Source organism: Poecile atricapillus, chromosome 2, assembly GCF_030490865.1.
Source record: "Poecile atricapillus isolate bPoeAtr1 chromosome 2, bPoeAtr1.hap1, whole genome shotgun sequence".
NCBI lineage: Eukaryota > Metazoa > Chordata > Aves > Passeriformes > Paridae > Poecile > Poecile atricapillus.
The window spans coordinates 64,877,608-64,893,153 of NC_081250.1; the positions used below are offsets into that span (position 1 = coordinate 64,877,608).

At 44.1% G+C, this 15,546-nt stretch overlaps 1 protein-coding gene across 1 annotated transcript in view; it reads left to right on the top strand.

Moving 5' to 3' along the window:
- The window catches only part of NEDD9 (neural precursor cell expressed, developmentally down-regulated 9), a 36,402-nt gene extending 32,446 nt beyond the window's left edge, over nucleotides 1–3,956 (top strand). Inside the window, exons 4-7 of the mRNA XM_058831561.1 lie at nucleotides 342–443; nucleotides 880–2,097; nucleotides 2,426–2,515; nucleotides 3,351–3,956. Coding sequence (XP_058687544.1) covers nucleotides 342–443; nucleotides 880–2,097; nucleotides 2,426–2,515; nucleotides 3,351–3,842 — 1,902 coding nt within the window. The 3' untranslated portion in view covers nucleotides 3,843–3,956. The remainder of the gene's footprint in view (nucleotides 1–341; nucleotides 444–879; nucleotides 2,098–2,425; nucleotides 2,516–3,350) is intronic.
- Nucleotides 3,957–15,546: the final 11,590 nt, after the last annotated feature.

The window sequence follows — 15,546 nt, forward strand, 5'->3', positions numbered from 1 at the left end:
GTGTGATCAGTTATGATCACATGTGCTCCCCTGTTCACCCCAAGAAGTGTCTGTAATAGACTGACCTGAGTTACCTCTCAGGAGGGAAGTCAGCCATGGCTTCATCTCTCCAGCCTCCTGTCTACATCATTGCCCAGAGGAGACCTAGAAAAGTGCATTTCCTCTTAACTGTCCAAAATTCTAGGCAAAGCCAGGATGTTCTCCCATATGAAAAAAAAACTGAAGAGCTCTGGTCATGTTCAAACCTTCTGAGAGGAAACACAGAAACTATGAAAATTCATCTAATAGCAGAGCTTTCCCTGAGGTGACTTGTTTCTATAATCAATTTATTCTTTCTTCAGATATATGACATTCCCCCCACATCGGTTAAGGGGCCTGCACTTCCAGTTCCCATGGGAGAAGCAAAAGCTTTAGGAGTGTATGACATACCACCTGCCAAAGGGGTAAGCATTACTCTGTTTCCACAAGATCCTGTCTTTTTTGTGTCTGGCCAAAGACATGTTCTAACAAGGGTTCATGTACTATCTTGAAGGAAAAGAAGATTCAGTACTTGAAAAACTTTCTTAGGTTTTTAAACTGTTAAGACTGGTGAATTGAAGCACTGTATCAAAATTAAGGTTATGAACTATAAATTGATAATTAAATGTACATTATCTTTGTGGCAGCATGATGCCTTTTTGGATTTTGCTGCTTATGGGAATTTGCATTGAGATGAGTGATAAAAAGTGAGATACCAAAACTGACTCTCAGTCAAACTTAAGATGAGTAGCTAACTCTTTGAAAGTCAATAGCAGATCTTCCATCTCAAATGAAAGATGGTAAATATTTCGCTATTCTAGTCAAAGAATATGTTTTCATGTTTTGTTTTCTGTGATTCAGGTCTATGCTGCACCTCCGTCTGCATGCCAAGATGATACAGCCCTGAGGGAAAACTTGCAGGATTTTTCATCTTCAGTGGGCCACAATGTGAGACCTGAAGGAGTATATGATATTCCTCCTCCCATCACCAAAGCAACTGGAAAAGAACTTAATCGATTTTCTCCTGAGAACCTATTACTACCAGGTGGAATGCCGCAGACACAGAGTGTTTATGACATCCCTACGAACCATCAAAACCATTTTCTTGGACAGCAAATTGCACCTGAAAAAGATGTATATGATACCCCGAGGGGAACTGCATTCCCAGGACAGCTGACAGGTGAAAATCCCATCGCAGAAGGAAGAGAAGGCGTCTATGATGTGCCACCACCAGTCCTCCAAGACAATAAAGGCTTACAGGATGTGACTGATGGGATGAATAGGTTGTCTTTCTCCAGCACAGGAAGCACGAGGAGTAACATGTCCACATCGTCAACGACATCAAAAGACTCTTCTCATTCAGCATCAACTGCTCAGGACAAAAGACTAATCCTTGATCCAGACACCGCTATAGAGAGGCTTTATCGCCTCCAGCAGATGGTGGAGGCAGCTGTCAATCACCTCACAGCCTTCATTACCCCAGACTGGCGGTCCTATGGATACATGGAGAAACACATCAATGAAATTCACGCTGCTGTGGATAAGGTAGAGCAGTCGTTGTTGGAGTACCTCCAGTTTGCCAAAGGATCGGCAGCCAATGCTTCCTGCCTGTCTGAGTTCAGCCTCCTCAACAAAATGAGGAGGGAGGTGCAAAGGCTGGAGGACTCTCACCAGATCCTTACCCAAACCAGTCATGACTTGAACAGCTACAGCTGGTCTTTGAATGTCCTAGCTGTCAACAGAGTGCAGAGCAAGTGCGACGACCTGGATCGGTTTGTTATGGTGGCAAGGACAGTCCCGGACGATGCCAAGCAGCTGACCACCACCATCAGTGTCAACGCAGAGCTGCTCTTCAAGCAGGCGCTGGGCAGCTCCCATTTCAAAAACATACCAGAGAATATAATGAACACCCCTGACTGTGTGTATGACAGTCCTCAGATGCAGCGTCCTGGAGAAAAAGCACAGACCCACTGCAGCTCCCTTGCCCCGCTCCTGAGTAAAGTCCAGCACCCTTACAATGCCACCAGCGAAGGCCCAGAAAAGAGCTGGATGGATGACTACGATTACGTTCACCTGCAGGTAGGTAAACCCAACACCTTCTTCTGCACGAGGCCATGGAGGAATTGTCTGTGGGTTTTGTTGTGGGAAAGCAGCAATCGATTGCCAGGCTAATGCATATTCAAGAGTAATATCACCAGAGTTATTACCTCCTGTCAAATAGAACTGTTGGATTTCTCATAGTGATAGCCCTTTGCTCTGCCACACTATCTTTTAATTTTCTGTACTATTGGTGGTGCACTACCCATGAAAAAGCCAATACAAAGTGGCCTCTTTCCTGACCTGTGAGCTGCCATTTAGCTCAGGAGCAGTTTGAATTTAACACAGTCTCTTATGTTATGCAAAACAGGGGAAAGAAGAGTTTGAAAGGCAACAGAAGGAGCTTCTGGAGAAAGAAAATATCATCAAGCAAAGCAAAATGGAGCTAGAGCACCATCAGGTATGTTCTTCCAGGTGTATAATTGCCCTGAAATGCATCATTCCTCACACATAAGGAGCACTGGTCAAGCAGAGCAGGAGGGACTTTTCCCTTAGCAGTGTGCAAAGGATACAGATTATAAAAAGCAAAGAGTTTAAAAACTCTAGAAGTTCACCATGGAAGAGAAACAAGTGTCTGTGATGTCTCACAGCAGGTCAGTCACAAAGCCAGCTTGAGAACTTGGCTTTCCTGACCTGCCATCCAGGGCCTTAATCACTGGACCATACTGAATACATTCACTTCTCCTCAGTGAACATCAATACCATCAGCTTAAATATTGTGCTGAACATCACTTTTAGTGCTAAAAAAAGGTTCACAAGATCAAGGGCTGCCACTTTTCCCTCATACTAGCTCTTCAATGTGTTGTTGCCATATCGCATGGCATAAAATCATACAAGCAGTGAGGAGGTGAGATTTAAAGGGTTTTCATATCAAAATCCCACAGAGATGACAGCTTTTTAAAGATTGTGTAGGAGTCATTGCCCCTTGGATCCATCTCTCTCACTTGTGATTTCAGAATACTCCAAATGAGCAACAGCCTAAATTAAGGAGTTTGGGCTTTTGGGATTTTTTAATGCAAATTAAGTATTTTAGATGTTTCTCTCTTCTGAACTCTGCATGTTTGGATTTACAGTAATCAAAGCACTTGATCCTAGAAAACATACTGTTACTTTTTACTTAGCACAAGTTCAATGTAGGATACCCAGGGGTGTCCCGAGGCACAAAGTGAGATCGTAATGCATAACAACATCTTACTAGAATACTTCCTGATGGGAGCTTTTGTTTTTCCTTTCAGATCAATCAGTTCCAACGTCTGGAGCAAGAGATCACAAAGCCAGTAGAGAACGACATCTCCAAATGGAAGCCTCCGCAAGCCCTCCAGACCTCCCATGACAGCCGCCTGCTCTTGTTCTACTCTGACCAGTGCGAGACTCACTTCAACTCCCTCCTAAATGCCATCGATGCCTTTTTCAGTTGCGTCAACTCCTCTCAGCCCCCCCGGATCTTCGTGGCACACAGCAAATTCATCATTCTGAGCGCTCACAAACTCGTGTTCATTGGGGACACGCTCGCGAGGCAAATGACGACTCAGGACATGTGCAACAGAGTGATGAACTCCAGCAACCAGCTGTGTGAACTGCTCAAGAGTGTTGTTCTGGCCACCAAGGCGGCTGCCTTGAGTTACCCCAACACAGCATCCCTGCAGAAGATGGTGGACCGAGTAACAGAGCTCTCGCATCACGCACAGTTGTTCAAACGCTCACTGGTCCAAATGGCATCCTTATGAAACCCAGCAGAATCCAATCCATGAGCGGCAAAGCAGAAGAGCAGACAAACTGGAGCTATTTTTATGTAAATGCTATCTTTTTTTAGATATTTTTTATTAAATATTTTAAATACATTCTTATGCATTAGAGAGTCTAATTAAATCAGGGATCTGGGAATATTGTCTGGTTCTGTATTATGTTTCTTATACGCATTTAGATTTGTATACACAGCGTATATGTATATGTTGCTACCTTCCCTAAAACATCAATCAAGCACCTTAAAAATTACGTGTCAGGTAAACAGTTGCATATCTTTTGTATATACAGCCTGTTTCCTCAGCATATTTGTTAACTGGATGCTGCACTCTTTTTGTTTCATTCCATCTTGATGCTGGTGCATGGACTTGGTTGTGAAACCTACTTGTAGCAATCCATGAAGCAAGTGTAATGGTTCTCATAGAACTCCATTCCCTTCTTAGAAATTACTTTCTATAGGTTAATTCTGCGAAGTTTAACTCCTCCTGATGTTACTTTGTTGTGTAAAACAATTTGGTCATTCTGACCACCATAGATGCACAGCTGCAATGAGCAACATATCAAGCAATGCATACAGCATTTGGGACAAAAGCATTTTTAGGCCGTGTAAGAAACAGGACCTTCAAAGGAGGAAGGCAGAATTGTATATATTTAATATCTTTTGGCATTCATATTTTACCAAATAATATTTCTAATAACTGTGCAACATGGGATTTCAAAACCGTGGAAGGATTCCCAGCAATGTAATTTCATACATGTTTACTTTTCTATGTCCTTACATTGGCAATTTAATTTAACAGTCAGGATTGAAAGCCTTATTGTTTATGGATTCAGAGTTATCCTGAGGGCATCCCAGGATCCATTTGGCTTATCTTTGAGGTTGTGGATGAGCAATGCTTCAAAATACCAATCTGTTTCAGAAGGATTAACAAACAAATTGTATTTTGTCTGGAAAGAAAATAGCTTAATTTGAAGGAACAGATATTTAAACATCTCTATAGCATATACACAATTTAATGAAGAAATAGCACTTAATTTTCTAGGACATATTATTGGGAATTAATTTCTTCTGTTAGCAATTCTGACTTCCATTCAACTGCTGGGCTTTTTTTCCAGAATTCTGTTGCATAGGTGCTGGTCTTTTCTGCACTACACTGTTGCCAAAAATGATGTCCTGTGAATGGGACTGTTCCAATCAGTAAGTACACACAGTCCCACCTAGTAATTTTCAATGTAGACCCTTAAAAATTTTTAGCAGAGTTGTTAGGCTCCTTTAGAAATGTGATGTATGCTGGTCGCTCCAAAACCCACTTCAGCTTATTTATCACAGTTGCCTTCTGTGAACCCCCAAAAAATAAGCCACAGAACACCATTTGCCTGTGGTCCCCAGCCTAAAACCTGTGCTTCAAAGTGAGCAGTAGCTCAGGAAAATTCCAGGTGATTCTGGCATTTTTAAAGCAGAAACACTACTGTGCTTAGCACCTCAGGGTAGCCGCACATTAACGTGCTCAGAGTGTTTGCCGGATCGCTGGTAGCTACATGGTCCTGAGATCTGTAGCACCTGGAAAGGAGGCACTTCTCTCTTCTGCCTGACTCCTGACTTTCCTATTTTGTAGCTGAACATGTGCCTTATTGAAATGGGATTTGTTGTCTTAGGTAACAAAACCATTTCAGCAGTGTATGAAACCCTGCAGCCTTAATGCATTGTCTTAGAGTGAGGACTGCTCTTCACTACCATAATGTTCCAGAGTGCAGAACATTCCTAGAAGCTCAGTGGAAGCCAGCACAACCCCAGTTGGCTCAGGATGGGCTCCAAGGCTTGGCCTGGTGTAACATCCTGGAAGGGCAGTTGTGATTTTTTAACCTATAACCAGTTGCCAAAAAGCAATCTGTGTGAACCTGTTTTGTACTATTGTTATTTGGGATTCTTTTGGATTTCCTTGTCCATTTTTTTTCACTGTATATTCTTAGAAAGTGAAAATGTGTTTTTAAATGTAGTGGTTATGTTGATAGTTTGTGCTTTCCAAAGGAGAACCTTTATTGCAACCCTGTATTACATTTTGTTATCTTGTAGAGAGTCATTTTTAAATGATTAAAATTACTAGCTTTTTTTTATATAAAAAAAGCAGCTTGGTCTTATTTTTTCTTGTTTTCAGAGTCTTCTAAGCATATTAAAAGGAAATACTGCTGCTTGCTAATACAACCAAAGCCATTCTAAAATGAAAATTCCAAAATAATTTTCTGTCTTTTCACTGGTCAGTGGTTGCAGTGTGAAATGAGAACTTGGGGGTTTAAGAGGAAGGGCCAGTTTCTCTGCCTGTCTATGAGCAGCAAGTGAAGCATTTTTACAACTCAGCTACACAAGCTATGGAGTCCAAAATACAACTGTCAGGGCCTACAATACACTGAGCCACAATCCTGCCCCATTCCTTGTGTGTATTCCTGCTGCATAAGTTGCATCCCAAACCACCTCATCCCAGCACCGACAGTGCTCCTTCATGTGGGTGGGGCAGTTCCTCTCAACACAATCCCACAGTCAGGTGGGGGTGCAGGACACAGCTGTGCCTTCCACCCATTTGGGCCTGCTCCCCCTCTCCAGCACTTACTGGTGAAGCCATTATCCACCCAGGAACTGGAAAAGCAACTTTGCTCAGTGCAGGCACCTTTCTCCCCACACCCAGTGATAAGAGCATCCCTCTTCTACTACATGCCAGGTTGAGCACTATGTGGGTGTGAGTTCCATCTGAAACAACCCTATGGCTCTAAGGATCACAATTTTTCCCAAAAGTTACTTTCACATTGCACTGCTGCCAAGGCACTCACTGCCCAAACTCCTGTCAAACACCCAGGGGTGCAAAGAGGAGAGAGAAAGCCCAGGGCTGGCGCTGTCCTTGCACCAGATTTTGGCTGCTAATGAAAGACATCTCTGCTAGGAAGCATTAGAGCAATGAAAACCTTGAGAGAAAAGTGCTTGGTTTGGCTCACCACGTCCTTGCAAGGGGACAGCTGGGGATGCAGGGATGTTTCCACAGAGTTTCCATTTTGTTCCCCTGCTAAATTAAAAAAGCTAACAACAAAGAAGGGACAGGACAAACAAAATCACTTAGAATAGAAACCAGAGCCTCTGCTCCCCTCCCTCGAGCCACAATGTCCCCATGCAGTTTTCACTGCTGCTGTTTGGCAACTAAATTGATGGGCAGTGTGAAATGACTCTCATGGCCAGTGTGAAAAAAAGTCTGCCTCACGCTAGTGGCAAATGCAGAACACGCATGGCTCTTTGCTCCATACATGAAGGAATTACTGTTCCGTGTTTATTAGAAAAATGCTTCCTTCCTCTTCCAGGATGATGAAAATGGGCAGGTTTTAGAGGAGTTACCAATTCACCATGATATGACACAGGACATAATCCATACTGCACAAATCCCTGCTGCTACCTCTGCCACTCCTTGCAAGCCAGGGCTGTGCAGCTCCTGCCTTTTCCACGGTGATGCACTGCTGCAGCCTCGGCAGAGCCACTGCCTGCTGTTCCAGCACAGGCAATGTGGGTGGAGGACACCCACTTTCCCTCACCATCACCTGATGCCAGAGTACACCCCAGCATCTTCACATCCCCCATAACTTCTAGGCCCTGGAGCTTTTGGCACTCTCCGACACGAACATCTGGGCTGCATTTCAGAAGTGCCCCTCCCACAGCTGTCACCAGCTCTTCAGAGTGTTGTCACACCAGTGACACCTTCCCTCTGCCTACAAGCCAAGCATCTGTAGCTTTTCAGATCCAAATTCAGCTTCTCCTTATTGAACCTCCACTTCCAGGCTGTCTGCTCTATGTTAAGATGCCTCAATCTCAACCTAAAGGCTTTAGAAGCTTGGGATTTTCTCCAAAGGTAGTTTGTCGGAGTCAGAGGCACAGAGAGTGTGCCCTTATCTCTGATACTTGGCTCTGACATCCAAGCACTGAATTTCATACAACATCCTGAAAACAACTGTTAAAGTTAAATAGAAAAACTAGAAGTGTGTGTAAGTTAGAAAGTTTTCTTAAGTCACTGGGTGAAAATGTTAAAGTTTGGAGTTTAAACTAATTTAGAGAACAGAAGACACGATAGAGGATTTAGGTTGTTGTCTCTTGTCCTTCTTTCTTCTTCGTCTTCTAGAGGTTTTTAGGTATAGTAGGTGACTGGAAAGAAGATGCTGCAGTGCAGCACACAGGTGTTGGATCATTGGGAAAAATAATTTACTTGTCATCTGTTAATTGGGTAAATAGACATATAAAAGACCTTGAAGAAGATCTTTGTTAGCAATTTTGCACCTTTCTATCTTAGTGCACTTAGCTCCTTGTACCTTGTATACATGTAAAGCAGATAAGAGAAGAATAAACAACGTAGTCCAAACAAGAGAAAACTGCCTCTCTCTCATCAGTCTCAGTCCAAGGGGAAAAAGAACCCAACCACGAATGTCCAGATCAAGACAGTAGTTCTTAACCTTCCCTTGCCTTTTATCCTCTCATGATGTCCACAGCTTTAGTCAACATTTAGACAGAAACATTTCCAGGGCAAAGCCAGGGTCATGCCAGTCACAGAAGACAACTCAAAGCATTCTTCCCTATTCCAAAATATGCCTGTTCATTCATTTCAACTTAGCCTGTACACTGGCTGTTTCAAAAGCTGCATATGTGTATCTTTCTTAACTCAGTGGAGCCCTTTTTCTGCTAGAAGGTTTTCCTGTCCCAGAGATAGACTGTCTAGATAATGTATATTTGGGGTATTTTAAAAAATAATTATTTGTTGTTACTTGCACCCAAATTCCACCTATGACAGCAGCTTTCTCTGTCTAAGAGCCTAGATACAGATGTGTGGCTTTTCAGCATCCCAGCAAAGATACAGTTGCATCTAGTGCTGCAAAGTCCTTCTCAGAAATTCTGATTTGAAGAGGCCATTGAAGCCCAAGCTTGAGAGTACCTGCATAAAGTGAACAGCAGCAGGTAAAATATCAAATCCAGCCCTCTTATAAATCTGTTGACTTCACAGAGTGCAGGAATGATGATTGACTTCCTGGGAGGTTGCATGAGGGGTAGCACAGACTCTCAGTAACTTCTACTACTTCATTTTTCCTCTGATGTACTGCCTAGAGGCAATTTTAGTTTGATTAAATTAGAGCTAAATTTGGAGTGGAGTTCACATCACGAGCAAGGCCTGACCATGCCAGCTGTTGGATTCATTTAGGAAACCCAAGTACATCACTCTCTATTCAAAACTCACATATTTAGACTTCAGTGCCAGTGTGTTATGCAGGGTATGAAACAGGCAGTCAGCTGCTCGACCTTGGAAGAAACACCTCCCCGAGGCATTCATTTGATCTCCTGGGAAGCTGCTGGGTTCAGATCAGGGTGCTCTTCATCGCCCCACTTCCCAGGTCAGTGGCTAGGACCACTTAGAGATGGCTTCCCAGAGCAAAGGACCGACAAGGATTAGTTTCAGATCAAAGTTTCAGGGCACAGTCTGGACATGCACACTGCCAGCTGCTGTAGAGGCCTCCTCTTCAGTCCTCAGAGCAGAAGAAAATCAGTAGTTGCCCATCCCATGGGCAAAAGCTCTTTGTGCCTCCTGATAAACTCTTGTCTCTGCAGAAACAGTCTTTGCTCTCAGGTGTGGACTGCTGAACAGAAACTACAATGCTCAGAGGGAGAGGCACGGATGAGCAGATCACTTTCCCATCTCCCCTGAGGTTTAATTTGCAATAGTAACCTCCTCACAGCAGTTTGTGCTGCAGTTCTGTATTTTCGGCAGACAGCATCAGGCTTGGCTCAACCCACAATCGAGCTGCAGTTTGCTTTCTTCTTTCTGCACCTCTCTGGGTTTAACATTTGGCCCTGGCCCCCACAGGAAAAGTCCACCAAGTCAATGCTCCTCACAGGAATTCACCTTGTTGCTATTGGCCTCTCCATCTCCATGAGTGCTCCCAGTCCCTGCCGAGGGTGAAGCCCAGAGCCTGGGAAACAAGTGCCTAAGGAGCACTGCTGCAGCTGCAGTGGGCTCGGCATCCACACCACCGCCCTGACAGGGGTTTCTTTTTCTCTGCTGAACACCAAGAGAAAGGATAGCTCCTTCTGTACATGCAGCAATGCGACGCACCAGGCTGACTGTGGTAAAACCAGGAGCTGGGAACACGAAGTCTCAGGTCTCCAGGAGATCCACGAAGCTCAGCTCATCTGCTCATCAGCTCATCTGCCTCGGCTTTGCAGCAGGAACAGCAGCATCTGCAGCCCCTGCCCGCAGTGGGCTCCCAGAGGGTTACACATTCCATAAGGACAGGGAAAAAATCACCACTCCCTGGTTCTGTGCAGGCTCGTGCCCACGGAGTATTGGCTCCTGTCAGCCAAGGGAGGGAATGTAAAAATCCTGATGCTGCGTGGAGGGAGTTGTCCTCTGAGATCAGGAGGACAGTTTTCTCCTTACATGTAATTTCCCTTAATTACAGAAAGAGCGATCAGGGCCCTTTCCTTGATGTGAAGCTGCAGGAAACCAGATTCAAGAGGCCCTTCACAGCTTCCTACTTAGCCAGCTTTATCTTGCTCAACACTGTAGCCAGGGCTGCCCAAACCATTGCCAACCAGGAAAGCGCAATAACAATGTCCCAGGAGCATCTGCTATTTATATGAAGGTAGACTTAACCATGGTTAAATGAAGGTTACAGTGAAGGACAAGCAGAAAAATCTGGAGGAAAACAGAGGACAAGAAAAGAAAAAGAAAAAACCTGCTCCAGCTTTAAATTTTCTTACAGAAAGGAATCAAAGTAAATCTTACTTTTTTTTTGTGCAGTTAGAGGACCCCAGAGCATTTTGCTGTGCTGTGATTCAAGTCCTCCTTTATTCCCAGTCAAGCTCAAAGAGAAAAAGCCACAAGGGTGAGTAGCCATGAACATGAAAAAGAAAAAATAGACTTTTACTGGTTTTTCACCCTATGCTTTGTTTTTATGAGGGATGTTAGGAGCAGCCCACCCAAAAGCCTTTTATCTCAGGAGGTGACTTGAGCTGGAAACAGGTACCTGTAATTAACTTGCATTCCAGAAAGGGAGAAGTTAACTTACCTTTTCTTCATGAGGCATTTCAAAGAGAAATTAATTTTTGATGAATGAGCATGTGCATTCTGCAGTGCTTGACCTGCAGTTAGTTATCAGGCCTTGCTGCTCTAGACACAGCTTTCACTTGTCTGCTCACAGATGTACTAAAGGAATAAGCACAACTGCCCTGCAGGAAACCTGTATCACTTTCATGGGAATTGCTACACTGACCAAATGGGCATTGCTAGAGTAGGGCTACAGTGTACAGGACACCTCATTGCACCCTGAAACAGCAGCAGGTAGAGCTGCCTTTGCTCCTGAGAAGGTGGAAACCCACAGGTCCCTCAAATGCAAGCATTACACAGAACCACTGGTTCCATCCAAGAAGCAGAGTTGCCCAAGACACCAAGATACACAAATAAGAAAGCTTCTTCCTCATTCCCTCCGTGGGGGTGGTGATGTTCAGAAATGCCTCAATTTGGATTAGTCTGTATCTACTCTCAGTGTGGGACACCTCAGATGCTATTCATCCTCCCTGCCAATCTAAAGACATTTGCATGTGAAATATCATCAGAGCCCCCTTTAAGCTGATTAGAGTCCAATCTATATGATTAAATCTACTTTAGGATGAGATATATCCTCAAAGGGCTCCAATGATCAATTGCATTTTCTTACATCTTCAAGGGCAGCTGAGACAAGCAGCTCATGTGCAAATGACCACATTACACACTCCTAAATTTTGAGGATGATGAATACTACCTGGAGATCCACCTCCTGAAGCTTGGTGGGGCCACATGCACAGCTTTTGAACACTAAAACACTGTACAAACTCATGGACTCCCCCCAGCCCACCAAGCCTGAAGCTGGTATTGGTACCATCAAAGCACTGGTCCCGAGGGCTCAGCAAGTCAGGCCACTCTTGGAGCCTGAGCCAGAAAATGTCACAACCCACATCCAAGCTGAGTATCCCCAGTCCCGCCACCTCCCCCATCAGATGGTTGCAGGCTTTGTAATCAGCCCTGGCTCTAAAGTCCCATCAACTAAAACATGCTCTGTGCCAGATGGGGGAGAAGCTGGACATGCAGGTAACTCACACCTCCATGCCTCCACTCTCCAGCAGTTTTCTTACCAGCTCTGCACTTGTAGCAGTGCAAAGTCCAGGTGGTTACAGAGCTCCTTGCTTAGGAGCTCCCAGCCGGAAGGATTCCTGGGTTAGGTTGCTCTTCATTGTACCAGAGCAGAGAAACACAGGAGAAGAGGAAAATGAGGCAGATTTCCTTAAGGCCACAGAGGTGTTTGATAGGTGAGGTTTAGCTCTCCTCCGTAAGCAATCCGTATATATCTCTGCCTTGCTGGAAAAGTGTAACATGCAGTCAGACACTCATTTCCACGAAGAACATGCACCAGATGTCAGGTTAAGTGGCCTTTGGCACAGGAAGGGTGGAATCACTGAGAAGCTAAAGGAGAGTCAAATGACAGAATAACTCTTAGTTTTGAAGTGTTGGCTTCAAAATTATTTTCTGACAAAGTGAATTTGGTTTCTTTTTCTAGTTAGAAACATTTTGTGTAAGTATTTTTCACTTACTCTGACTGCTTCTCCACTTACCAGCACATATGCCTCACCCCATTCTTGTCTGGTTTTCTCCTCATATGGGAATGAGGAGGACACAACTGCAAATAGTAAGTACCTTACATGGTGAGTATGTAGATCCAGCTGAAAGAGATTACACATTTTTGTTTTCCTCTTCACAATATTTGAAGAATAAACTCTTCTAAAGAGTTTATTCTCGATGCAGTATCTACTGACACAAGTAAAGCCTTGTATCAGCCAAGCACTGCCTATGCTGTGACCTGCAGTGGCAGCACAGGAATAAAGAGTCAGGCATTTAGGCACTGTGCTCATTAGCTGTTAACCAGATAGAGAAGCATCAAGATACTCCTAACCTACTTCAGCCCCACAGACAAACAACACATTACTGGATAAAACAAAAGCACCCACTTGGAGGCCAACACAGGATACTGGTATTACCATACAATCCAGAGCCCTGCAGCTGACTGGTTTTCCAGCAAGTCATTCTGCCTCAGGCTGTTCTAGCATGGGGGGAAATCCCATAATTCATACATTTCATATGGAGCCATTACAGCTCATCAGCTGCTTATCAGAGGGCCCCTGCTATAGTTAAGTTTTTCTGCTGAAATTCCCATAATAGGCAGACACAGGAGCCTAGAGTGGCATCTCTTCTACAGCAAGCCAAAATCTTTAAAGCAACCTATCTGATCCATATAAGTTACTCACAAGTAATATCTTCAGCAGAAAATGCCAACCTCTACTTCCAGGCAAGGCAACAGAGCATAAAATCTCCATGCCCTGTGATCATTGCTCAGTTTCTCATCCTTTAAGAGCCAATCAAGTAGAAAAGTGAAATTCAAGGTTTCCTACATGAATGCACCCATGGTTTCCCAGGAGAACATTGTGTGACAAGCAGCTAGAAGGCTTTTTAAGCAAACTCTGTTCCTCAGCAATGCTGCTTGTCCACAGGCTCAATGATGAAGACGCAAGCCTTACATACACAAAAGCCACAGCTGTGGCTCCATCACCAGCTGATATCTATTTTTAAAGCTCTCTCCACACACACAGCAGCTGATTTGTCTCTAGCTCATGTATTTTAGGTGAAGAACAAATAATACCTTTTGAACAAGTAGGAACTCATTAAGTCTTCACAGCTTCCTTACACAGATGAAATCAGCTACAGGAGGGTGGGACAGCCTCATACCTGCTGGCTGCAGCTCAAAGCCCAAAAGCAGAGCCCAGCTTGGATCTCTGCTGGTCCTGCTCATGTGCAGGGCATCCCAAGGAGGAAAGGCTTCCATCTCCTCCCATGTGCTGTACTGAGTGCTGGCTTCTTACTGACTGTTCATAGCAGTGAATATGACAGCTGCTTGTGAAACAAAGGAAGGGTTTTCTTCCCTCAGTGTTGGATATCTTTTTAGTTGAGGGGATGTGTATGTATTCCATTGGTTTTGTTCTCTGGGCATTTCTAGCTATCAGCCTGACAATATTTAAGAAAGGAAGAACTTCCCAGGTAGCTCAGACCATGGATCACACAGCTCCATATTCTCATTCTGAAGGGGCAGGTGCATCTGCTTAGGATACATTTGCAGGCCAGCTCTCCCTAGTGCTCACAATCATTGGATATTGGGTGTTAGGAAACACAGCACTGACTAAACCTCTCGTTATCCCATGAACTTGGGATTTGCCCATGGAAGTATCCATTAGTTGGTGTCTGCAGGTGCACAACCTTATCTTTATTATATCTTTGGCAGTAGATTGCAGGCTTCCTTTATCTGCAATGTAAGCGTGAAGTGTTTATCTACATGTGGGGCATCCCACAAAATGTGTTGCTGTAGCCACCACTGAAGTAAGTGCTTGGTGGTCCTAGAAAAGACACTGCTCCTGTCATGTACCTGTACCTTGAAACAGTGTCCTTAGTCTGTTGTGTTGTTTCCTGAGCGGGAAGCATGCACTGAACCCGCCACCCCCACCACAATCCTCTCATACTAGCACTTTCTTCCTTAGGACAGGCTCACCCTGCTGTCCATCATAATTACTTTTGAAACATCCTCCAGTCCTGGTTAAAGTGTTGATGATGAGCACATCTCACCTAACATGAACTGAGAGCAAGGGTCTTGAAGAAGGGACAAAATACAGCATCACTAAAACATTTCCTGGTTTTGTAGATTGATCCTGGCTAGTCAGCCATGGACTGGACAAGAGAAAGATAGAAGCCCTATCTTTTCCAGCCTTAAACACCACACATACAAAAGGTTGGCTTCAGCTCTTCCTCCTGCTGGCCACAGGGCAGAGGCTTCCTCCTCCTGTCCAAGCAGGATGGGTGGGTGGCCACAGCTGCAGTGGTCCAGAGCATTGGCAAGCACCTACTTTCAGTGGCATTTGTGCTCCCCATGGAGCTGCCTGCTGGCAGGCAGAGGAGTGGTGTAAGAGCCAGGGCCTCCCTCAACCCTACTTTGGTGTTACAGACAACCCAATTTTTAATCCTAGCATTTGATCTCAGATTTGACTTCCACAGTCTCACAAGCACTAGAGATCACTAACACAAGAGCAGCAGCCCTTCAGATCCAAACAGCAGATGAAGACTCCTCAGGCACACACCTGCACAGCTGGAATAAGCCTGAATTTCCCTGGCAAGCCACACAGACTAAAAAAAAAAAAAAAAAAAAGTTGTTTGTTTGTTTGTTTTTAATGCCAGCAAATGTCTAAGTGTAAATGCTAGATCTGCTAATGGGGACTCACTAAAAGTCTTGAGTAATAAATGAGGGACTCAATAAAGGGAAAATAGGTTTCTCCAAAGCCCTGTGCAACAAAGTGCTTCCTTCTCCCTTAGCCTAAATACAGTCATCAGCAGTGTAACTCAACAAGGCTCCCACCATATCTGTATCCCCTTTGAAAAAAACTAATTTTTTCAAAGAATTTTGGTCTTTAATGCATGGAAGATGTTACACAGGCTCTCTGTCCCCAAGCCTAATATTAATATTGTGCTATTAATATTATATTTTATACTAATAGTAGGCTTCTATTGGACTAATACTAATATAAGACTTTGGGAGAAGATT